This window comes from Electrophorus electricus, chromosome 26 (assembly GCF_013358815.1).
Source record: "Electrophorus electricus isolate fEleEle1 chromosome 26, fEleEle1.pri, whole genome shotgun sequence".
In the NCBI taxonomy this organism is placed as follows: Eukaryota; Metazoa; Chordata; class Actinopteri; order Gymnotiformes; family Gymnotidae; genus Electrophorus; species Electrophorus electricus.
The window spans coordinates 5,430,850-5,455,509 of record NC_049560.1 but is presented as its reverse complement, the minus strand read 5'-3'; the positions used below and the strand labels follow the sequence as shown (position 1 = coordinate 5,455,509).

The window sequence follows — 24,660 nt, the reverse complement described above, 5'->3', positions numbered from 1 at the left end:
TCTCCCTGGCAGGGAAGGCCGAGACGACAAACACAGCAGCAGCACAGGTTAGCGGGCACCGTGGAACACTCACAGCTGCACATGTAGGCCTTCTCCATGCCCCATATGTAGGAGGAGCACTGGTCACACGACTGCATGACGTTCACCTGGTAGTGGGTGAACATGTGGTCCAAGGGACTCTCCAACTGTGGAGAAGCCCAGGATTAGAGAAGAACTAAAACTAGTTTGGTTTTCATGCAGGTTACGTTTAGGGTTAAGCTTAATTTATTTATTATATTTTTAGTTATATAGGTGGTTACAAATAGCTAATACATATGCATTATCTCCATGATATGAAAACGGTAGCTAATGTACTAATAACTAGAAGAGTGTTACTTACATTCTTGTCTTTCTTGCGCCTTTTCTTACGACCTTTAGGAGGCTGACACAAAAAAATTGCAGGTAAACATCAAAACTACGCTGGATTTCAGTCTTTCCATTTAAAATCATTGTAAACGGCAACGAAACATGCTCGTTTTATACTGAAGAATGAGAACGGACTGACTAATGACTAAATTGCTTTTTCTGTGCCATTTCTAACTAGTAACAAATGCGAACTATGGAAACAAAGAATGTCGTCAAATAGGAAGTGTGCGTACATGTATAACCATTTCAACGTTTACCTTGGCAGGTTCAGCCTCCTCCCTTTTGATCTCTCCTCGGATGAAGCCGTCCAGCACGGACTGAAACAGGTTGACCACCAGCTGCACCTCGCCCTTCTGCTTCTCTCCCGCCAAACTGATCACCTTTTTCTGGTAGCTCCTCATCAGGCCCTTGTAGCCTGTGTGCGGCTTCTGCAGGGCAGCCCGAGGTTAAACGGAGATTTGCTCAGTGTTAGAACTGCGAGTTAGACATTTTCAGTTACAGGTGCTAGTCATATAACTGGTCGTTGTCTGATGCCAGTCACCAGGATGCTTGCACAGAGATCTTCGAGCTGCTGCCGCCACTCACCGGGAGAGAGTACATGCTTTTGATGTTCTCTCTGAACTGCATGGTGGCTGTGATAAAGATGTTCTCAGTTCCTGACAACTGTTTTCCTCTAGAGCGCAGATCGTTCACCTATGAGAGAGAGAGAGAGACATATATACCTAATAAAGCATAAATCCCTTCCCTGAGTGTGCAGCTATTGTCATGCATTTAATTGGAATAACATGACAGCAAAAAATGAACTCCTAAACCAATGATCATGTATGTGATCTTATATTCATTCACTGATTATATAGAAATATTCAGCCTTGCAGTCCCTTCACAGTGCTGAGATATAGTGCGTTTTCAGTGGGAGACCTGATTCCCCAGGAACTCGTCGAGGTGGCGGAGCTCGTTGGCGTTGGTGATTTCTCGGTCTAGTGAGGCGTTCCACTGCTCGGTCACGCGCGTCGCTCTGCTGATCTTAATAGTGGGGTTCCGACTAAGACGGCCGGTGGGTGGTTCCAGGTGATGTGGCCTCGAGGGACAGGGGACTGTGTGTGTGTGAGCGCATGAGAGAGCAAGAGAAAGAAAGAAAATGAAAATGCTTTTGTCTAAACTTGTCCCTATCTTACAGGTGCAGGACACTGCAGAGTAAAACAACTACAGATAAACGGGAGGGGTGGTTCTTTGGTTTCAAGGTAGCATTTATGTTTTATGTTTTTGACACAAGATTAAAAATCTGAGACCTTTCTAGTTCAAGTACCTTCCGTTTTCTCTGCTAACGCAGCCGCCATGGTGAGCTCGCCGTCCTCTGGAGTCTGGGCCTCCTTATGAGGACGTTTCTTCAGAATCTTCCGGAGGAATCCTGTTGGCCTTTCACACAAACGCACCACAGTGAGCAAGCCCCTCTCATGCCAGCTAGCCCACCGAGTCCTACGTTGGCGATGTCTTTCGCGCTGAATAATTCGCAGTGTTTTACACAACTTGCTTGCAGTCCTGGTCTTGGACCAGCTGTGCGCCACCTGCGTTTGTCTGGGTTTTTGCCTTGCTTGCTGTCCCACACCCCACTGAAAGCTCAGCTCAGAAAGCGCTCGGTCATCGCTGCATGACAAAACTCCAAAACCCTCAACGAGCTCAGTGGTGAACAGTTTATAAGATATCCAAGAATGTCTGCAGAAAGAACAATGAGTACTCAACTTCACGAACATTTAAGACTCAACACTAACGTTATAGCAAACGCTTTCTGAAACACGGCCTGGCAACCGAGAATATAAAGAATTCCTTGTTGTTGTCAACCAGAGATATTAAACAACTTCAACACAAAACTCATCATTAGAAATGCTCCAGTATTTAATGTTTTTATTTATTTATTTATTTTTATTTTAATGGAACATTCTGGATTTCACATTAACATCATTGCAACAGATTACATGCTGAATCTGACAGAGGTCACAGCAATCAATCCACCCAGGCATCAGGCCCTCTAAACACAGGAGGAATAAGCCAACCTAGTCCAAGTCGGCTCAAGTTCTCAGGAACCGAAGGAATCCTCCTTCCCATTGCAGCCATTTTGCAGCTATATAAGGGAGTTAAAAAACCATGTGAAGAGTCACACAAGAGAGCAGGTCAGATAAACTAAGCATGGCTGGTGCTTTCCCATGTGCACCCGAGTCCAGGCTTCCTGTGTGAAAGTTTCTTACTACAGATAAGGGTTTACTCATTAGATCACTCTCACTTTCTCTCACACACACACACACACACACACACACACACACACACACACACACACACACACACACACACACACACACACACACACACACACACACACACACACACACACACACACACACACCACTGTGGGCCTGAAATGCTTTTGAGAATACAAAACCTGTCAGTGACCACATTCTTGCACTACTCTACATAGCTGCGAAAGGCCACTCAAAGGGTCTGGAAATAGCACAGTGTAGCACGAGAGGGTCACTGGGGTTCACCGAGAGGACTTGACCTCAAATCTGTGGGGAAACACGATCAATTAATACCATCATCTCCATGACATACTTAACAGAGAGTGCATTGTCTGTCTAGCGTTCTTATTCAGCAGCATTCTCGGGTGTTATATCGTAAAATGGCGCGACATATCTAAGATGAGGTCATTTTGATACCGAACTCCTGTAAACTTCCTATGGAGTAAAATGAACATGCCGGCCCTTTTCTGCGTGCTGGCCACCGATGAAAATGATGTGAAAGGCATTCTCACAGCACACACCACTCTCATACCACTGAAAAATGTGAAAAGCATGAGAACCAAAACTAAACGACCTGGATGCAAACATACTAGCCTACAGGACAGGATGCGTCATCACACCCGTTTCACCACTCCAGCACTGGCTGGCCAGAAGGAATTTGAGTTTCAGAGTTTTCACAGAAACAAAGAGAAGGGAGCGGGGAAAAAAACAAAACAAAAACAAAAACTCCACAACCACCACCTGGGATTGCCATTTTGTTGCCTTGATTGTAGCCCTGAGAATTTTCTGATGTTGCAGCTCCTGAGTTTTCCTCTAAGAAATGTCACCATAGTAAACCATCTACATTCTGTGGTTTAGCACAGTATACTGTAAGCGCTCTCAGGTACAACGCTGTACACACACACACACATACACACACACTGTGGTGTGCAGCATGGTACTCTCGAACTACGGTACATCTACGTTTACGCGACGGTATATTCATTGCACACACTTACTCACTCACTCTAAAATATGTGTCAGGCTAATGGCTTTATAATTTAGATTAAACTGTAAACTGTAGGCCACCATTCCAGGCTCCACTATTGCACATTATGTCATCTTTTAACCATCACACCATCACACTTGTACCATATTGCTATGAAACCACCACAGGAAAGTAGGTCTCAATTTACCACAGTAAATTTTAACAGCACCAGTGTATGCAGAATAAAAACCATGATACTTCTACCATTGTCAGAAAATACCAGTTTAACGTACCATACTAGTACCATGAAAGCACCGCATTAGAAGTACAGTGGTATTTTTGAGATTGGCAGCTATTCCATGGAGAAAGCAGACACTGCAGTAAGCACCACCACGCCTGACGAACACGTCTGGTGTTTTATACACATCTATATCCATTTCATCTGCAACATACTGCTGAGCTAGTCAAATCTGCAGTGAAGCAAACCGGGTTTCCATGGAAACGGGACTTTTCGGATGGCGATCATGCTTGCGCAGCTGATGAAGGAGCTCCGCCTCAAACGTGCCCTTTTTCTGGAAACCTCGTGCATCGTGTAGTTGTGAACGCGGGCCGTCCTTCCCTTACCTCTCTGGGGTGGCCGGAGGGACGGGAGGGCCGTCCTGGTGGGCGGCTCTCTTTGCGGCGCAGGCCTTTCCTCCGTGCGGCACCTCCACGACGCGCGGCAGGGTCTGCGTCACGAAACACAGATCAGTCAGAAACTAAATCGGGCGCGGCGCAACGGGATCTGCCGCTTCACAGCTGGGGAGGCGAGAGGCGTTGTGGCCTGGAGTGTCTGCGATGTGAACTTGCTGCAAACGTGCATGAGGAACAACAGCGAAACCAAAAGACCAGCTGACACCGTCGCCAGTGTTAGGAGCCCACATCCTCCAGCTCACATGCCCAGGGAAGCACCGTGTTAGTTTAGAATGCTGACATTTTGGCATCGGTCAAAACCTCAAAACCAAATGGCCTACTTTGGCTTTTTAAGACACGCAACGACCCAGTCTCCTTACACGGAGGCAGGCTTTGTAATGTTCACGGTGAGCAGGTTTACATCGATGCACACACCCATCACCTTTTATGTATGAAAGAATCAGAGAGAAAACTACTGTTCTATCATGTAAATGCATCAAGCATAATCACACTGTGCAGGCAGAATCATTCAGAGAATAAACAAAGATTAAATTTAGTATAATTTTGGAATCTGCTTGGCACTTTAATGTGAGTTTGTGACGAATAAGAAACCCACTGAGCAACAGTAAGAAACAATATTTCACTGTAATTATAAGCAAAGCTTTATGAACACATCCCAAATCAGCTTTAACGAGGTAAAAGAGTGGAGGTAAGTATGTCATTGATACAAACTCAAATGACCTGCTGCATGTCTTCCTGTTTGAGAGCTGAGTGCTCAGGTGCTCCCCGTTTACACACGGCTTTGAGATTCCGAGTATCACAATGCCAACACCTGATTTTTGATTGTTATTGGATTGGATCAAAAATCAAAATGGCTGTTATGAAAGGGCATATTTGATTGGCTAACCATGCCTAAGCATCATCAAATCAATTAGCCCTGGGGCAACCAATCAGGACCCTCTTTCATTTTTGGGAAGCAAAATGGTAAAGGTAGCACACCTCTACCCAAACTCAATCAGACCCAAGCTCCTTTGCTTTGCTTTGCTTTGGCTAATGCAGATCGATTTTGCTTCGGTCCCCCCATGAGGGCAGGCCAGGCCACCTGAAACGTGCTTTATCCATGATTCAAAGCGCAAGCATCCAGAGTTCCCCAAGCAGTTCCTGACTGACTCCAGCGGTGATACGTAACCTGAGGCGGGATGCTCGGGTGGAGTTCGAAATTCCAGTATTCTATGTCCTCCATTTCTGCGCTTTTAAGCGTCAAGCAGTTACGCATAAAGTCTAGCCGACGCCTGCGTCTCGGACCCTTGCGTAAAGGCATGTTGCCCTGAGTGAGCCAGAGAAGCATATTTATGATATCAGTGAATACTGGATTTACTCCAATCTGGATTACCTGGAGGGGAAAGGAGACCAACATCTGAAGCGCTGTGACAGATCAGACAGGCTTGTCCTCGGACAAGAGAACGGTACACCTGTACCCAAAAAGTGTGACTGTCCACGATCACAGTTCACGTTACCTGCACACCCACGGGGATGTCCCGCAGGGATCCTGTACCATCCATCTCGTAGACATCGTCTAACGATCGAGACAACGACATCCTGCAAAAGAGACAAGACGGAGGAATTAAAACGGCACTTTTGGTTTTGCAGGGTGATTAAGAGGTCAGGACAAGGGCGGCGTGTGGGGAGGAGTTTCCACAACAAGCCATACTGTAGCATCTTGTGCTTCTTGTCCCCCTGGTTTCGGGATGCAGGCGGGCTGCTCTCGGGTTGGCCGCTGCTGCTCCGGCTCTTCTCCACACCAGCAGTGTCCTTGGCGGCGCTGGGCTTGCTGGCAGCCTGTTGCGTGTCAGTGCCGGGGAGGCCGGGCAGTTCACTGCGGTGGCTCCTTTCAGGCTTGGAGCCTGGCACCTCCAGGGCCAAGACGGTGGGTCGGACCGGGCAGGCGGCGGCCTCCTTGGCCTCCCTCTCAGGCACCTCTCCTCTGTCTTTGGTGTCTCTTTTGACTTTCTCCCCCTCGTCCTTGGACTCTTTTTTGGCCTTCTCTACCTTCCAGGCTACGAAGGTGTACTGGTCCAGTTCTCTGTTGTCCGTTCGCTCGGCGTGCCGGCTCTCGGGCTTCGGCACGGGCTCGTCTTTGCCCACCGACGCTGCCCGCACACTCTCCCTGTGGCTGTGTTCCAAGCCGCGCTGACGCCGGAGCTCCCTCTTCTCCTGGCTCCTGGAGGTGGTCAGTTTGCTCATGGGAGGAGCTTTAGGCCTGCAGGCCTCAGACAGCGTGGCAGGGGAGCCAGGCTGGGGACCCTTGTCTTCCTTGGGTGAAACACATGTGGAAGCTCGTTCTGGGACAGAGGATGTGGAGGTAATTTTGGAGCCTGTGAGCTCTTCTGGAAAAACTGTGTCAGCTGTCTTAGGACTGGTTTCTCCTGGTAACTCAATGGTGGAGGCTTTAAGATCTTTGTGGTCTTCTGGATCCTTCTCCTCACTTTCTTTTTCATTCAGCTCCATGGAGACAGTCTCGTAGTCTTGCTTTCCACCATCCTCAACTGCTGCTCTGTGCTGAGGACCAGCCTCAGCCTGGACGAGCTCCGGCTTCGCTTTCCTCCCAGTCGGCTTGGTTACTGTTGAAGGTTGTTGACCTTTAACCTGTCTCTGCTCCTCCTCCTGTCTCTGTGCTTGTAGAGCAAGCCAGGCTGCCTGTTCCTGCACCTCCCTCTGTCTCTCCTCAGCCTCACGCACCTGCCTGGCTGCCTCGGCTGCCTGCCTGGCTGCCTCCTCCTCCTCCTCCTCCTCCTCCTCCTCTCTCCTCCTCCGAGCCTCTTTCTCATCTCTCTGCCTCTTTTCTTCCTGGAGAAAGTGGTACCTGACAACATACAGACTTAATGAGCCTATTACAGACAATAAAAACAATTGTCAACAAAATTTACTTCAAAACAGCTCTAACATTTTACAAAGTAGACCAAACTATCTATTAATTATTTGATCTTTTGTACAAGCACCTCCTGCGCGCTGACTGGCCTCTGACGAGAGCTTGGATCTTCGTGACCGATGTGCGGCGATGTCGATACACAGCTCTCTGTCTGGAGCCTCTCCATGTCGCTTGGATCCGAGAAGCAGCCCAACACCGCCTTTGCTGGCACACTCGCCATGATCGCTGGTAACACACACACCCACACCACGTTACCAGGAGCCCACACCCGCACGCTTCACGTCATTCTGGGCAATCGCAGCTTATTGCTGGAACCAAGTCGGCTTACCTGAACAAAAACAGTGGCCGCCCTCAGCTGCAGGAAGTGCCGCCTCTGCAGTTTCGCTCGGAACCAGCGCTGTAGGAAGATGATTTTGCGCATGACGTCTTTATGGAGGGCGTCCAGAAGCTTCTGCCTCTCTGGCTCTTTGAGATACACCTGGAAGTCCCCCCAAAGAGGTTGGAGCAAACTAGAAAAACGCACAAGCCCACCAACAGCCGGTTTATTGCTTTAGCATACTTCGGATGGACAAAACGCAGACCTTTGTCTTGCCAATCTGGTATGTCTCGCTGTCCAAGCCCAGGTTCTGCAGTAGAGTTGATATGTCTTCCTGAGATGGAGCCTTCCTTGGCAGCAAAACACGAAACTGGCCAATGAACTCCTGCAGTACACAGAAAACGCCATGTCAAACATTTCTGTTAATTAGTTTAAATGATTTCACTTACTTTTCAATTACCAAATGACTACTGAAATTAATTATTAGATGGCCGCTAATTTCAGTTAGCTGTCAAAATTACACTTCAATCATATTAATGAGTATAAAAAGAAGCATAAGGACATAAGGATAATGGAAAAATAGATCATAAGCACCACTACCAGCTGACTGCACTTCTTCACTGGCATGCTACTGGTGCCAAAATCTCAAACAGTTCCACAAAAAAAAAAAAAAAAAAAGAGACCCTGTGATGTACGAGGACCAAGGGACACCACATAAAAGTTGTTAACCTGCTTTTTCATGCAAAAACAGCAGCAATAAATCAGTGGTCCTGAAAACTTTGGTGGTTAAATATGCCCTCAAAGAAAGAAGCAAAACCAGCTGTTCTAGACTATGTGTTTCAGCGTGTCTCCGGATTAGGGAACACCCACATCTAGATACGTAATAACTGGAAATGGGGGTCTGTTCTTCAAAGAGCCGCTAGTTCAGGGGAACCAGCACAAGTTCCAGCACGGGCACTTAGTTGATGGAAAAAAGTGGCCTGAATGAGTGGAGGTCTACCTGGAAGGTGTACTTGGCACCGTAGCCCGACCTCCTAATACGCACAGTCTCCAACATGCCTGTGTAACACAACTGCTGCAAGACCAATGCCTCATCAAAACACATCTCCTTCTACACAGACAGACAGACAGACAGACAGACAGACAGACAGACAGACAGACAGACAGACAGACAGACAGACAGACAGACAGACAGACAGACAGACAGACAGACAGACAGACAGACAGACAGACAGACATGCACAGAGCTCGTTAGCAGATCATGACACATTTAGAATACTATGAGCTAACTTCATAAGAGGAATTGTAGTGTTTGGTACAATTCACAAAAACTTCAAAATCAATTACATCAACTTTACATGCAGTAAAAATACATGAAACAAAATCAGTACCAGCAAATATGGAAGCAGAAATATGACTTCCTGAACTGGAATTCATTGACTTTTCAAATTTATTTGCTGTGTATACAGGCCTCTAAACTAGCCATTTGTAAGGCAGTCCTCTTCTGTGCGCATGCATGTGCGGACGCATGCGTGTGTGCGTGCGTGTGCGTCCCACAGATGCGTTCTGTTACACTGTGTGTGTGTATGTGTGAGTGAGTGTGAGTGTGTGTACCTTCTCAGCATTGGAACGGATACAGCGGATGAAGAAGGGCTCTGCCTTCCCCAGGGTCTCCAGAAGCTTACTGAGAGAAGTCTACACCACAAAGAGAAACCCAGTCAACACAGGTCCAATGAAAGAGTATTACTACAACAACAACAGAAACCAACCTTCAGCCTTTACTTTCTAGCAGCTGTACCGTTAAAGGTCTAATTTTAAAAAGACCTTGATATACAGGACAACATCTGGGAGACAGGACAACATCTGAAATCGAGCCCTTAAATGTGGCCGTGTCCGTATTACTGCTTTCTCGGTTAGCGAGTGCGCTCAACACACTTAAAACCGGCCACAGCTCCGCAAGTGGAGAGGGCTACAGCAGGAAGGACCGGGCCTTCACCTGGAACTGAGCACTGATGCTGGGGGGCTTCTTCTTCTTGTGCAGGTGCAGCAGGGACTTGGTGGTGCGGTCATGAAGCCCCACGATGAACTTGAGCGAGCGAGAGTCCAGCAGGTTCTGCACAGCACACCAAGACGCTTGCGGTTACACAAAATGCAGGGCCCCACGCCAAGGCTCGTCAAGCAAACGCGGAGGACCCTTGAACTCTGGTATATGAAAATATTCCAGTAAGACCCTACCAGTGTGAGCGGGGTGGGGGGGGGGGAGATTTACCTTCGGAATGAGCTGCTTGGTTTTGGTGCCCTTGTTCTTCCTGTAGGGGAGATGAGCGGCGAAGGAGAGGTTTACGGCATGTTTATGTGGGAGATGAGTGGTTGCTCAGCGTTAGCACAGCGAGGTGTTAGCTTTGTGAGTCATGCACTGGTGAGTGAGTCTGGCGGGTGGTGGGGAATGCCTGGAGCAGAGTGACAGGGAGGTGACAGGACTCTGAAAGGGGGGGGGGTGTAATCTCCTCTGACTTCACCACTATTATACACATATGATGGAATGTATATGAGTAAACAGGTCTGTAAAAATGCACCGACGAGTCATTATACTTCAGTCTGGAGGTTACAGTCTGAAGGTCAACGTTACATTAACTCACACTTCTAACAGGACACAAAGCAGTATCACCCCCCCCCCCCACCAAAACACAAACAGCCTTGCCAGGCAAGCACAATTCAGGACTGCAGTAGCAGGCGAACCATGCTCGGATCTGGACTCGTAAACGGAGCATGTGTTTACTACAGGCAGCCAAGGGCCATGTGCAAATTACTACCAGACATGTTAGGAGAGTCTATTAGAGCTGTACACAGCTGTAGGCTCGAGTCTGCTTCGGGCAGCGAAGGATTTGGTAAAGTGAAGCCGACTACAGGGCACAGGATGACACGGGGCTGCGGGTGGCTGGGGAGTTCGAGTCGGGGTCTACGGGGTCACAGTGGACCGACTCACTGAAAGAGGTGGCGTGGGAACCGCAGGGGACCCCAGGACTGAAGCAGCTTGCGTGGGTCCTCGCCATCCAGCTGCAAGTCCTTAATGGAGTTGATAATTTGGGCGTGCATGTCCCTGATTCAGTCCCAGGGGGAAAGAGAGAAAGAGAGAGAGGCATGGCGAGGAGAGGTGGGGTGGGGGTGGAGTAAGGTAGGAGGTAGGAGTGTGGAACAAGGACAGGAACCCAACACAGACATTTAATACACACGTCAGGAAAAGAAAATCCCTCTACTAAGGACACAAAGAACACACACCTTTCTCATCTTACACACACACACGCACACACACACGTAGCAGATAAAGAGCCAAAGGCAGCTTGAAATCTAATTAGTTATTACAGTGTCACCGTGGAGACGGCCATGGTCCCATTGACCAAAACAGTCATTGCTTGCCTGTGTCTCTCATCTCCTACCACAACAGCAACCCCGGAGCTCGCAAGAACACGACATGGTGGCGCGGGTACGGGACCATGCTTTCCTGAGTGCCCAGCACGTGAACCCGAGGGAGGGAAGCGCTTGTGGGCGGGTGAACATCCATGCAGGTGTTTGGTGGGAGAGGGATGAACAGGTGCTAAATGGTCGTCTCGGTGTGATCCATGCACTTAGAAAACCCACCACACCGCACAGAAGGGGCAGGAGCTCAGAGAGTGAGTGCTGAGAGGAGAGACTGGGGCACTACTCATGCTAACTCAACGCTAGCCTCTGTAGGAAGGGGTTTTCATAAACTGATTCCGTTTGGCTGATCGTACGTTTCTGATTCTGCTATACAAAGCGTCTTTTCGTGCAACTGGCTGTCCCGTAGGTGCACCTACCTCCAGACCACGGAAGCTTGCCTGTCTACAAATTAACAACCCGGTCTAGCTTCGAGAGGGAAGAAAAAAAACCACATGAGCACTGAGGGGTAGCTAGATCGAGCTTCAGCACAAATGTATTTACCACAAGACTGGGTGCATCATGTGCTCACTAAGAACAGTATCTGAGCATGCTCAGAAGTAGCATCTGAGCATGCTCAGAATGCCCACCCCACCAAGTGCCACCAGCTTCTCCTACCACTGCCCCACGCTCTCCGCCGGCTCCTCCCACTCCACTTACTTCTTGCTCTCATAACTAACAAAGATGTCCTCGAATGCCTCTAGGGGACGCTCCTCTGAGAGATCAAAGGAGAAATCGAGCATAGAGGTACGGCTGTAGAGGATAAACAGCACACAGGCAAAATCACTCGACGGCACAACGGACGTGCGGGGACCAGCCCCCCCCTCCCAGAGTGGCTGGTTTTGTCCATCTGATGCAGGGGGATAAAACTGGTCACAGATGAGCTGCCTGGTGGTATCTTTTGACCCAACACCAAGTCAGAGCACAAGGGACACTGCAAACAGCACACAGTCTGTTAATGGCTGGCTCTAACCAGGAGGGCTACGGCCACCACACATGACGATACGTAATTCAGTCGGGTTTGTAAAGCCGAGCGGTGGTGATTACTTGTGTGAACCTGCCTGGAGTGTGCCTCTGAGAGGAGAGGGTCACATGACCACCCCATACAAAAAGAAAAGACAGGAAGGGATCAAGTTCCTCACAGCACTTCCTTCTTTTTCGCTCCCTCTCTCCCTTATGAGCCAGTCCTTGTCTGAGTCTTACCGATACATCCTCTCAATGGACGTGTTGGCCCTCTGTAGCTCGCCGAGCGGAACTCTCGAGATAGGACGAACCACACCTGCGCGGGGCCACCACACACACACACACACACACACACACAATGGCATGCAGTTAAATGCAGTGACAATACCCAGACCAAGGGCCGCTTAAGTACTGATCTGTTCAAGCAACAACTCCCTTTTCCTGTCTACGTGTCGAATTACCTGCAGTCCCGAACTCTTGCATCACAACACGGTGAAAAACATTAACTGACAGAAAGACGTCAATCTGGATATTCTGCCCTAATCTGGTGCTAACGCAAATCGCAAAGCAGCGCAAGGCTTACCGGTGCTCTTGGCGGCCCGGCGGCGGCCGGCCTCGTTGAAGGCGGCGAGGGCGCGCAGTGCAGAGCGGAGGATGCCCCAACGGAACATGGCCACGGGGTCCATGCCAATCAGGTGACGCACATAGGCACTGTTGCTGCTCCGCAGGAGGGCGACGATGTCCGGACGCATGTGATCCGTGTTCTTCTCACGGAAATCCTGCCGGGAAAGACGAACAGGTGAGCACGGCACACGGACACAGACGCTCCAAATAATCTGGATAGGTGATTCTGGCAACCGGGGCCATGTGATGGGGCTGATAGCACTGACATTGCTTGTAATATATTTAATATTTATTAATAAAGGACTTTTATTTTAACAGTGACTCTCAAATAACATAGTGTAGCTCTGCTACAGACTTGAGGGTTATCCAGACTGAAAGTGACGAATAATAAATAGCAACAGTGAAAGTGAGAGAGGCATAAAATAGAAGCATTATAACAGCTATGAATGGCTGGATGCTGCTACCTTAATCTGGTACTTGACCTTCCCAGCAAAGTGAAGGATGACAAAAGCCGGCTCCATCACAGGGGTGGGCACAAAGTAGGCGTTCCTTTCATGCTGCTGTTTGAATTTTGCCAGGAGGGTCTTATCTGTTGCATGAGGAAAACTAGCGAGAGAGAGAGAGAGGGGGAGGATGAACATCAGCTTCTAACATAAGGGGTGCTTCGTAGTGTTTATATTAGTACATATTTCATAGCACTGACGAAGGAGGTGTGAGAGAGGGAGAGAGGAACTGAGAGACAGATGGTGGCTTGGTGGAAGTGTGTGAACACAAGTGAGTCCTCTTTCTCAGCAGGACGTGGCTGTGTTCGTACTTGCTTTCCTCATCCAGTAAATAGAGGAGACCAGTGGGTTTCTTGCTAATGAGGTGAATGCAGCCCACGTTGTCAGTGTAGTCAATATTGTGCCAGGTGATGCCCTCCATCTGATACTCCTCCTGCAGATGCAAAACACCACGACTAACCCATGACTATAATCTCTTAGAACGACACCATCTCTTAACTATGAACTAGAAATGGCACGTGAGTTTGTGGCAGGCAGGAGCCCCCTCCACAGCAGAGCGCAGGGGTGGAGAAAAGGCCTGACCTGTTCCAGCGTGAAGATGTGCTGGTTAAAGTAATACTGCAGCTGTTCGTTAGCATAATTGATGCAGAACTGCTCGAAGCTGTTGGTCGCAAAGTCCTCAAAGCCGAAGATGTCCAGGACGCCTATGGACAAACACTGCGGGAGACAAGGAACAGGACACTTGTTCTGATGGACGGATGAAGAGAGCGTTTAGCAAGTCAATGGATGGAAGGATGGGTAGAAGGGACCAGGACTGTGCTTAAAGTCCGGAAGGAGCTAGAATTTTTTTGTTCAACTTTTAGGGCTACTAGAGGCTAGGCTAAATGTGGCTATCGTTACAAATTCACTTTTTGTTATTTTAAAATCTCCCAAGGAAGCCTGCATTCGCCTTCTAACAGCAGAGCATAGTGTCAAGCATATCCCTCTAAGAAATTCTGGCGATGGGGAGGTTCGAGGAGAGACTGATCTAGGATGGTCTGAGACAACATGGTGAGGAGCAGAAGCCTGTCCTGGCCTCTCACCTCCACAGACTCCTCCATGTCCTTCTTATTGAGCAGGGCGTGGTTAATGCGCAGCACGATCCAGTCAAACAGGGCGCTGTACAGAGACTTGGCCATCGAGTCCCGCGCTGTAATCGCCTGGGGGGGGGGGGGGGGGGGGGGGTGGCACACCCATACAAAAGACAATAAGCTTTGCAACAATAAGCCAATGGCTGTGCAGTGCCCACTGGTTGAAGAGAGCATGATGGGAGCATGATGGACATGGGCGGAGCCTAGCCTACCTCACTGTGGCTGTAGGGCAAGATCAGTTTATCGTTCACCGTAACCGTTTTCCTCTTGGTGAGGGCCTCGACTAGCAGCTCCTCTTTGACCTGCGAGCCAAGAGTACACATGCACGCAAAACGCACACAAGTTCACTCCAACTTCCTTGGACACATTTGAACACACAAATATTCAGTCGGCATGGGCCGTGCGAGCATGTTGTTAATAACCATCATCCTTCCCTGAGGACTTGCACCTGCATATGTCACTTCAGGCACTGAAAACCCCTTTGTGCTGTTTATTGTTCATCTTCGCTTATATGACACCGACAGGAGAAAGGTCTCTTTTCGCTCGTGTCGTGATGATCTGCGGGTCACCTTGAGCAGGTCAGAGAGATTGGCAAGGACCTCCGGAGGTCCTGCGTCGAGCCCCTCTTCCCGGCCGGTGGATTTCCGCCTATAGGTGACGTTGCCCAGGTACAGGATGGCCGACAGGACGGAGAATATCCTGCAAGGGCCAGGGTGGTGTTTAGAATTCATCGTACCCACATGACTCACTCGTACTTCCTTGTCAGCCAACATAAACACTGGGAATGAAAGGGGTGTGTAGTGCATGAGCTACTGAACCCTCTGACTCAAAGCAGGCGGGGCTGGACCGTCATTTGTGGATTTTTTTTTTTTTTTAATGGTATTTTACAGCATGCAAGCTCAAGTCCAAGGAGATCTGCTGAGAATTTTCCTTACCAGCTTTTACATATTCTTATATTGGGTAGCAGGATGGCACGGTGTTTGTTAGAGCGGTGAAATGTGTAGGCTAAATATACACATCTCATAATTTATGTTATGTTTACACACACCTTAAGCTTTGCACACAATAATCCATTTGAAGTTGTGTTCTCCATTTTCCTCACAAAAACGCATACTGAAATACCACCGCGCATTTGCTGCGGCGTTTGGGCCAAAAGCAGACATGCGTCACGCGCGTTTTACACTTGTGTGTATTACACTTACTGTCTCTTGGTGGCGGGCAGGAAGCCCACCATCTCCATAGCCTGCTGCAGCCTCTCAAAGTCGTGTCGAAGGTCATCTGCGTCTTCTATGGCAAAGCTTTGCTAGGAGCGGGTTGGAATATAAGAGGGCAGAGATTCAGAACTAGGTACCGGTTTGCCCTGGATCCTTTCCCCTGGGACCCCAGTCAGAGCACTTTTTTTTTTGTTGTTGTTGTGCTCCATTTCCTAAGATGCCGGGGCCAGGTAGTCAGCAAGCCTCAGGCCTTTAATACCCCAGGTGAGACTGGAGCTGGGAGAGAATAAAAATTAGGACCAGCTGGAGTGCCCAGGGAACAGGCTGGCCTAGATTCCAGGTCACACTACATGTGGGAATGCAAACAGGCACTCTTAGGCCTTTCCAGATATCGTATACAAGAGCCAGGGATGACTCATGGATGCTTGTTCACCTTCCCTAGTCATTTTCACCTGGACCTGTGCTTCCGAGTTCTATTCTAACAAACAACCACCTGATAACCTTCAAGCTAAGTTGTATGTGCTGGGCAGGGAGAGTCCAGAACCAGGACTGGGAAACACTCCTCCAGATGACAGAGGAGTAGGGCAGAAATAGCTCTGGTCAATATGGAAACAAAGAAACATTTTTGCCACATAACATAGCTACATACATGTACTACTATTGCTCTTTTTATTAAGGTGTTTTATAATATACTATGCCCTTTAAAAAAAAAAAAAAAAAAAAGACAAAAAGACCTTTTCTCTGTTTATCACAGCACCCTTTCCACCAAGCCAGTGACATATCTTTTGCAGACTGAGCTCAACTGTTTGAAGTAGTGCCACTCCTCCACCTCACCTGTTGGGAGGCAGTGCCACACCTCCTCCTCACCTGTTTGAGGTAGTAGTAGTCTTCTGGCTGCAGGAGCTTATACTCCTTGCGCTCCGCCTCGGAGGCCCCCACCAGCAGGTAGTAGAACACATGGTAGTTCCTGTACAGAACACGGCTCATGGTCAGGCTACCAGAAATTCTGCTCAAGGGCTCCAGGGTGACACTAAGCCCTTCCCCATTCAACACCAAAAGAGCAGGGCCACAGAGACCCTCACATGATGGTATTAACTGTTAATGCCAAAACAGTGGCCTGCTACCTGCAGACACACAACTACATGCAGCAGTATTACAAGAGAAAAGGTCTCGTTTCCTTCTACGTGTCGCGGAATGTATGGAGTAGAGATCAGTGATTTAATTAGACTGTTACCGTTCATTTTTCTCTCTGGACACCAGGCGTGACTTTTCCAGCAGGTACTTCTCAACCACCGCCCTGCAAGAGCCGAGACAGGAGGAAGCCAGATCAAACGTCAGGTCACTGATAGCTCAGCCCGCGGCCTGTCAAATGGCAGTGCGTGCGACACGAAGCAGGGCAAGGGAGTGTGTTTGGGGCCTGGGGTCAATGCCACAGCTGGTCCCAACAGACAGATGGCCTGAACAATACTGCACGCCGGACAAAACTTCACAGGGCAAAGGTGCCATCACCATCGACGCCCACGGCAGCATTACTCTGGTTCGGCCTGCCGTCAGAAAAGGGCTTTTTTTAAAAGGGTTTAGTTATGAACAAGTTAAGCTTCCCTCTTTTTTCAGCCCACTGCCTGTTTTTTCTTTCCCACATCTAAAAATAAGAGGCAACGGCAGACGTCATGTCAGGATTATTTTGGGTTGTGTGCACAGTGGAATGGAACGTCCTAGAAAGTTTCGGGATCAGGTCTGATGAAGGAACTGGCCACGAGGTCAGAAGAGCGAAGGCGTCCCCACAAGCCGGAGCAGCCCGGTGTCAGCTGAGGACAAAAGGCACAAAGCCAACAGATACGGAGTCCACTTGCTTGGTGTTCATCAATGGAGTGGGCTCGCCTGCGAGGGCCTGAATGAACAATGAGGCGCGTGAATGCATCCTCTCTGGCTGGCCGGCTTTTTGTGTCTGGTTTACTGACCCTGCTTGGCTGCCGTCTGCATTCTGGCACAACCCTTCTTTGTTGGGCATGTCGCACGTGCATTGTGCCCAGCGTCAGCTGGGGGTATTGTGCAAGGGAGACGTTTTGACAAAGCCTTAGGAACCGAGTGGCGTGGTCCTGGCCCGACCTGTTTCTGTGGCGTAGGAGCAGCCTGTTGCGGGTCTGTCCCCACCAAAAAGAAAAACCACCAGCACTTCTAAACAATCAGCAATGTGTGTATTGTGCGCTTGTTCCTGTAGTGTTGCTATATTGTTTCCTAAGATGAAGTCATTCCTACAGTGCTCATCTTATTCCATCTCTCAGGCCTCAAGTCTGTAAGTACATCCATACAAAGAACTCTTTATAGTGATTAAATTACTAATACATAGTAGTTAAATATAGTGGTTAAATTAGGAAATCTTGTAATTTCACCATAACAACGCTAATATCTGCTAGCATTAGAAACACATATTCAGTGTCATGTTACCGCAAAGCCATCAGTAGCATACTTCCTGCAGTGGATTAATTCCAGCAGTTTTACCTTAAGACAATAACATGAGGCCACTAAGAGATCATTCTAACTTATGACAGCAGAAGTGTCTGTACATGTTTGCTAAACACTGCTGCTAGCCACCCCCCGTTTATTTTTTTTTGGAGGTTTCACTAGTTTACTCTTTTATGTAAAAATGTTATTGTGACCTAGGTTGTTCTGTCTTACATGACTATACATGCAAGATTGCAATATGGTTTATTAGAGCTAAGTGGGGCATGAAATACATTTGCCTTATTTTATTTTGACTTTATGGCATGTGGCTAAAGTTCATACATCAAGCACACAAACATAGGAAAAGTTATTCAAAATGGGAACCATTACCACTGCCCAAGTCTCAATTTGTTCCTTATTTCTAGTCAGGCAGCTTCTGTCAGGGTTAAAGAAGGAAATGACGTGTCGTTTCTCTTTGGCCTGCAGAATAACAACAGAGCAGGAGGTAGGGTCCCCACTTCAGAACAGATGAAGCACACTCACCCCCGAACCACGCCGCTCTCCAGGTAGTTGACCTGAATGAACTTGCCGAAGCGACTGGAGTTGTTGTTGTGGGCCGTCTTTGCGTTACCAAAAGCCTAAAGGGGGAGCAGAAAGGGTTCGTAAGAAATGTGTGTTGACAAAAGATTTGCAACGTCTCACGTGCCACTAGAAGCGGCACAAGGGTCAGCATGTACAAGGCTACTCTTACACACGTCATTATACATTGATGGACAAACATGTGCCTCCCTTCTATTACTCACTCCATCACCACAAACGTGATACTGCCCACTGAGACAGTAAAATTGAATACGTCATTTTTTTTTTTAAGTGCATTGGTCTTGAATTCATTTAAAAAACAACCCATACAACCCCCCCGCTAGCCACACACAAACAACATTTTCAACTTCATGCAACTTCTAAACAATGTATACTTGCACAAGTCTGATCAGACAAATGCCTGTGATTTGTAAAACTCTGCCATTTGTGGGAATGTTCAGCTCTGTGCTGGTTTTTTTCCCCCGAAGCAGGCCGAATATCACAACAATGACTAACAAACAGCATGGCACAGTGAGAGATTGTGATAATTAATTAGATGGTATCTATTTACGCAACACACCCTCACTGTAAGCTCTTTCATACCACACTTGGTCTTTCCACTTGCAGGAATTACTTTTCTGTTCGCTGATGTCCTGGGGTTGTGTATGATGATATTTTATATTTATTGATATATCCGGTGTTCCAAACTACATTCGTGGCAAATCAGTTTTACCTAGTTTATATTTTACATTTGTGTAACCCAAACTGCTTTGTGTTTGCCATTCAAATAACCAGTGTACCGTCACTGGAACAATCACTCAGCATTGCTACACTGCTAGAATTGCTGTTTGACACTTCAGTTCACAAGCCGACATTCTGCACATATCTGGAAATAGACGTGAAATATAAAAAGATCACATGAAAATCATCATGGATACCTTATTTAAATAGTTGCTACTTTTAAATGTGCTACTATTAAGTAGTTTTTGCTTCTCAGAAAATGTTTTCTTTAAAACCCACATTGTAATATGGCACTTAAATGCTGTAAATTGGGTTTAGTTTTGACAGATGCCATTTAAGTAGGGCTGCAGTCATAGATTGTTTTAATAATCGATTAATCGAGCAATCTAGCAACTAACCAAAATTGACCAATAAATTGGTTTCTAGGGGGGGAAAAAAAAAACAAAAAATTTTTTTTTTTTTTTTAAATCAACATTTTAAAAATTGCATACAGTATGTGTCAAAGCAAAACCTAATTTAGTGGTTTTAAATAAAACATTTTTTGAAATGCAGAAACATATAAGTAAATTAAAAATCAATTCATCTCAAATGATTTTAAAGAGTTATCCATGATATTTTTCCCGTGACCATTTTATTTTTCACATCGTTGGTGAACGAGTCGGTACACTATTTTGTTGAAGCTGGTTTTGAGATTCTTAACGTTAACGCCTCAACACTGTGTGAAGGCACACAGCACCCAGACTCCTCAGAACAGAAGAGTTTATTACCTACCGCGTGTACAAAAGGCGACTCCCTAAAAGTATATTTGTTCATTAATTTCTTCAAGTCATTCATTCGTTTGAAATACAATTGCATGTAACATAACTTACACCAGCCCATTTACAATAAGGTCTACTGCGTAGAGGCTAAAACGTAAAATTTGACGTCTCTGGCAATAACAATAAAGAAAAATAGCTCCAGAACAATTCGATCTCACGTAATTAGCGAACCAGCTACTTTGCCAAATAACTTTACATATTATAGCAGTGGTGTGACGGCGTGATCTCACGAACACCTTGCTGGGTGAACCTCTCCTGTCTCTGCAGTGACAACCAAAACAACCCAAGGACGACGGTACAGTCTTTCTTATCCGATTAGTTGGCTGAGTAATTGATGGAACACTTGACTAAAATCTACTGCTGCAGCCCTAGTTTGTACATACACTGATTAACATGCGATTAATTTACATGAAGCTTGAGCCTTGTGAAATGAGAAAACATGTTAGTGTAAATCTCACTTTCATATCATAAAATAATACCTGCATGATTAACATGAGAGCTTTGCTGCTTTAAACCAACACATACCAAAGTACATAAGTGCACACTTCACATGCAAAAACCTGCCTGGAATGAACCCACTTCAACTTTGGCATAATGCTACTCAAAAGAAACTCTGACCTGTTCACCCAAACCATCCTCTGAGAAATGGGATTAATTACCACATCTGTACTATTTTAAGAGTCACACGAATCAAGCATGACAAAAACCTGTGAAACCACAAGCACAAAACTTTGTGAGACACATAAGAAACTATATTAGACTCTTTTAGAGATGGAAACAAAGAAGGGAAAACACACACACGCACGCACGCACCCAACACATGTGAAGCTGCAGCAGGTCGGAGAATCAAGTGGGGGGGGGGGGGGGTATGAGGCCCCATCTGTGTGTCTTTGTAGCCCAGGCGCAATGACACCAACCCAATGTCTGATAAATGGGGTCTTGGTGCTAGGCCCTCCGCCAAGCTAATGCCAGCTTCAGCCAGGGGGAAGGAGGCCTGATGTAAGTCTCAATGGGGATCACTGTTTGTCGAGCTCAGGCAACAAAAGTCCCTGCCGCTGGGCAAAGACGCCCCGGTGCATCCCAAATAGGGGGCGCTACTGTGCCAGGCAGCAGCAAACAGGAATCTAGTTTGCTTTTAACTAACATGATTAAGATTCCATACAGCAAACCTTTGACCCGTTTCTCAGAGCACAAGAGAAATTGCATGAACACAACTGAAATATACACAGGTCTACGCTGGGGAGGGGGTTAGGCGTCGCCATGGCGCTGGTGGAATTCTGCACATGGAGAGGAATCATTCAGATTCTAACATGCCCCTCCAGAGCTTTTGTGATTGGTTGCGAAGTGAAGGGGTATGAGGCAACGGCACTGCTGCTACCCTAAATGGGCCCTCAGAAAGGTAATACCTCATCTGTGTTTTGTAACAGGCTATGCAGCAAATCTCAATTTTCAGTTAGGACGCGTGAAAAGAAACCAGAAGAAACTGAGTAGAAGAAAACCTAGGGGGTTTTGTGTGTGTGTGTGTGTGTGTGTGTGTGTGTGTGTGTGTGTATGTGTGTGTGTGTGTGAGAGAGAGACGAAACGGGTCTGTCTGTCTCGACTGGTTCTTTCTTTCAGTGTTGGAGAGCTACATGGAATTGACCGCCATCACAAAGCCACACAAGCCCCACCCCCGCCCCGATCAGGATGTAAGGAAATTATGAAGGAACAAAACTGGAAATTCGACTCGACACATAATTCTGAGCAAAGTCTGAGCCAAAACTGCTTCCAATTAGCTCAGAGCAGGAACATGTGACCGTGAAAACCAGCAGATGTCCAGCGGTGTTGGCAGGGCCGTGGGACGAGTCCTCCAGCACCTAGACGGACCAGCCTCTCCAACAGAACCATACACCCGATACAATGTGGCTCACAGTAACAAAAGGTCCCATTATGAAAAACTGAATAAGATGAGAGACTATGAGGATTTCACATGACTCTTAATTATGGCTCGTTTTGCATTCGGCCTCGGAGCAGCCCTCAGTCCCAGCCACGGGGCCACACAGCCTCGGCTTGGCAGCAGACTCCAAAACACGGAGAATACAGTGCCATGAATATGGTGTCAAACAGCAGCACTGCTTATGGGCACCCATTCAGGCTGGAATCACGGGTTAATAAAAACGAATATTTCCAAAACAAACAAACAAATGAGTCCATCGCAGCTGATCACGGACATGGAGGTTAGGAAAAATGCTCTTAAGAGTTTAGGAATATAGCTGTGGAAATTTTAAGTTCAAACTTAGCAATGCATTCAACTGTCTTGAGTACTGTCAATTTAGATGTGAACACAATGCAACTTATTTTTCAAAAGGGCATTTCCATGATGGAAGGAGGCTTTGATCATATTTAATTCAAGCGCCTCGATGCACTCAAAATGTGGAACGTTTCATTCTGGAGTGAAACAAGCAGACGCTCGCAGCTTCTTATGAGGAAGACAGAAAGCAGGCAATTCAGGAAACTCTCCTCAACGCTGTCTACGAGCCACCAAATGACAAAGGTAAAGTTCTGTTTTGGGGTTTCCGGAAATGTCGATCAACCCACTTGGGTCAGGCTGCGTCTGCCTTGCCATTGGGCCCTGAATTTGCAAAAACAAAGAAAGCTCTATGGTGATGTGCTTATTTTGCATATTCCCACACATGGCAACATCACAAGCCAGGGACATGCACCGTGCTCTACCAAATACAGGCTGGGACTGCCATACAGAGTGGAAACTGTGACAGCTATTACAATAGCTAGAAAGGGGTGGGGGGGAAACCCCAAAAACTAATTTTCTGGACTTCCTGAAAATTTCTCTCTAAAGCCCATGGTCTGGACTGACCAATAGGGAGGGATCTCTACAGCTACCACTTCCTGTTAATAATTTAAAAAAAAAAAAAAAAACCTTCCTGTTGGAGATCAGGGGCTGCCAGCCCTACAGGAAGTCCTGCTATAGTAATTATGAGGCTGCACTAGAAGAGAAGGTCTGGGCAAAAAAAAAAACAAAACCTAAACACAAGGTAGACGAGCACGAAGGCAGACCTATGCACGCACAAGAACACAGACCACTGTAATCCTATTTATTTGAAACCCACTGCAAAAGCAGGCCAAAGAGACCAGCCCTTCTCCATTTGTGAAATGGTGCTGTACACATGCAACACTACATCTTCCTGTGGCCTCATCACGGACTCCAGCAGAATACAGCATCTCCCCACACACAGACTTTATTGGGCAGGTCATCCAAGTATATCTGGCGACCCGTTTTAGCACTTTTTTAGTTTCTTTGTTCCATCCAAGAGAATGACGTCGGAGCATACACGACTGATTAAGTAGTGGGCAGTCTCCAGTCACCCTACCCCTCCAATACCCATGCTTTCAATATGTCTACCATAATACCACAGAATCCCCCTCCCTGCCTCATTGTGTAATTCTTCTGTACCTTTGGCAGCTGATAGGGGATTCTGTGAAAGACACCGTCAACCACACTGCGTTGGTGGCTCGCTGCAAGACTCAAGAGTGTACTAAGCACACGTAACTTAAGCACTACGCAACACTCACAACAGACATGACCAGGCTAATCACAAGCAAGATCTTTTCTCTTCAGGCTGTGGCCGACTAAATTTAGCTAACAGAATAATAATTTTTCATGCAGAAAAGAGTAAACAAATGCACCTTAAGAGGCGATGGCGTGAGGACAACGAACAGACAGCACCACATGTAGCCAACGTTTAGCTATATTGTCAAATGACAAATAACTGCATGCAGTCACAATAATTAATTGTGTCGGTTAATTTGAGGTGAAACTACATTTATAGTCAACAGTGATATGGAATGCAGAGACCAAAGTTGACTTGAGCCTCTTCTCAGTTCCAGGCAGTCAGCGAAGCTGCTGACAAGCAGCGAGTTCTTCTCTGACAAACCCAGAAAGACCAAGTGCCCTGACAAACAGCACCGACTTTGTACACACTTAAGTGTTCTCTTTTTTTGTTTTCACTTGCTTGGCTCATTTCACATGTGTAGAAGGAGGGCAGGGTTGGATTTGTGAAAGTAACAAATATTCAATAAATCAAAACACCGCAATTAAAAAGGTTTGTTGTTTGTGGGCCACGTTTGTGCGGGTAGTGCTGGCCTTTTCTGCAGGGTGGGACACACAGGAACATGTTCGACTGAGGAAATGTTTACACGCCATCCTCCTCCATGCAGCCGTACATGCCCAACAGGCGGCTCAGTAAAAGCATGGGGTTGATATGTAGAAACCCGTTGGACCTGTCTGCGCTCTGCAGCAGGATCTGTGGCTTTTGAAAGCCTTGTGCAAGTTGTGACTGCAACCATCCCACCAGGCCTGCCATTTCACAGCAAGGGTACAACATGCTGTGCAGTGGTGTTATTTGTAACTCTGTTAGAAAGTGACCTTTTTTAAAAAAAAAAAAAAAAAAAAAAAAACAACTTGTTGAACTGCATGGAGCTTAACAGAAATCTCATGAAACGGAACGAGACTTTGCAGGAACAAGTCACGGCATTCTCCATTAACCTGGAAGCATGCCACTGTGGGCTTCTGGTATATTTATCATTAGATTTGATCAAGAAAAGGTTTT

General features: G+C 47.1%; 1 protein-coding gene across 9 annotated transcripts in view; it reads right to left on the bottom strand.

The window, feature by feature from the left end:
* LOC113577797 (unconventional myosin-IXb) overlaps positions 1-24,660 on the bottom strand; it is a 47,926-nt gene that overhangs the window by 6,393 nt on the left and 16,873 nt on the right. For 8 of the 9 annotated variants that reach the window (XM_035523119.1, XM_035523123.1, XM_035523124.1 and 5 more), the window contains exons 3-32: positions 18,459-18,553; positions 16,705-16,767; positions 16,338-16,437; positions 15,459-15,559; positions 14,826-14,955; positions 14,469-14,558; positions 14,209-14,325; positions 13,709-13,843; positions 13,438-13,559; positions 13,088-13,229; positions 12,583-12,778; positions 12,240-12,315; positions 11,697-11,789; positions 10,567-10,680; positions 9,850-9,889; positions 9,577-9,693; positions 9,195-9,275; positions 8,581-8,691; positions 7,846-7,965; positions 7,593-7,742; positions 7,335-7,489; positions 6,047-7,198; positions 5,853-5,934; positions 4,288-4,391; positions 1,712-1,821; positions 1,324-1,499; positions 991-1,098; positions 663-833; positions 380-421; positions 74-185 (exon numbers count right to left, since the gene is read on the bottom strand). In XM_035523119.1, coding sequence (XP_035379012.1) covers positions 74-185; positions 380-421; positions 663-833; positions 991-1,098; positions 1,324-1,499; positions 1,712-1,821; positions 4,288-4,391; positions 5,853-5,934; positions 6,047-7,198; positions 7,335-7,489; positions 7,593-7,742; positions 7,846-7,965; positions 8,581-8,691; positions 9,195-9,275; positions 9,577-9,693; positions 9,850-9,889; positions 10,567-10,680; positions 11,697-11,789; positions 12,240-12,315; positions 12,583-12,778; positions 13,088-13,229; positions 13,438-13,559; positions 13,709-13,843; positions 14,209-14,325; positions 14,469-14,558; positions 14,826-14,955; positions 15,459-15,559; positions 16,338-16,437; positions 16,705-16,767; positions 18,459-18,553 — 4,405 coding nt within the window. The remainder of the gene's footprint in view (positions 1-73; positions 186-379; positions 422-662; positions 834-990; positions 1,099-1,323; positions 1,500-1,711; positions 1,822-4,287; positions 4,392-5,852; positions 5,935-6,046; positions 7,199-7,334; positions 7,490-7,592; positions 7,743-7,845; positions 7,966-8,580; positions 8,692-9,194; positions 9,276-9,576; positions 9,694-9,849; positions 9,890-10,566; positions 10,681-11,696; positions 11,790-12,239; positions 12,316-12,582; positions 12,779-13,087; positions 13,230-13,437; positions 13,560-13,708; positions 13,844-14,208; positions 14,326-14,468; positions 14,559-14,825; positions 14,956-15,458; positions 15,560-16,337; positions 16,438-16,704; positions 16,768-18,458; positions 18,554-24,660) is intronic. The other variant, XM_027010665.2, reaches the window with a different exon arrangement.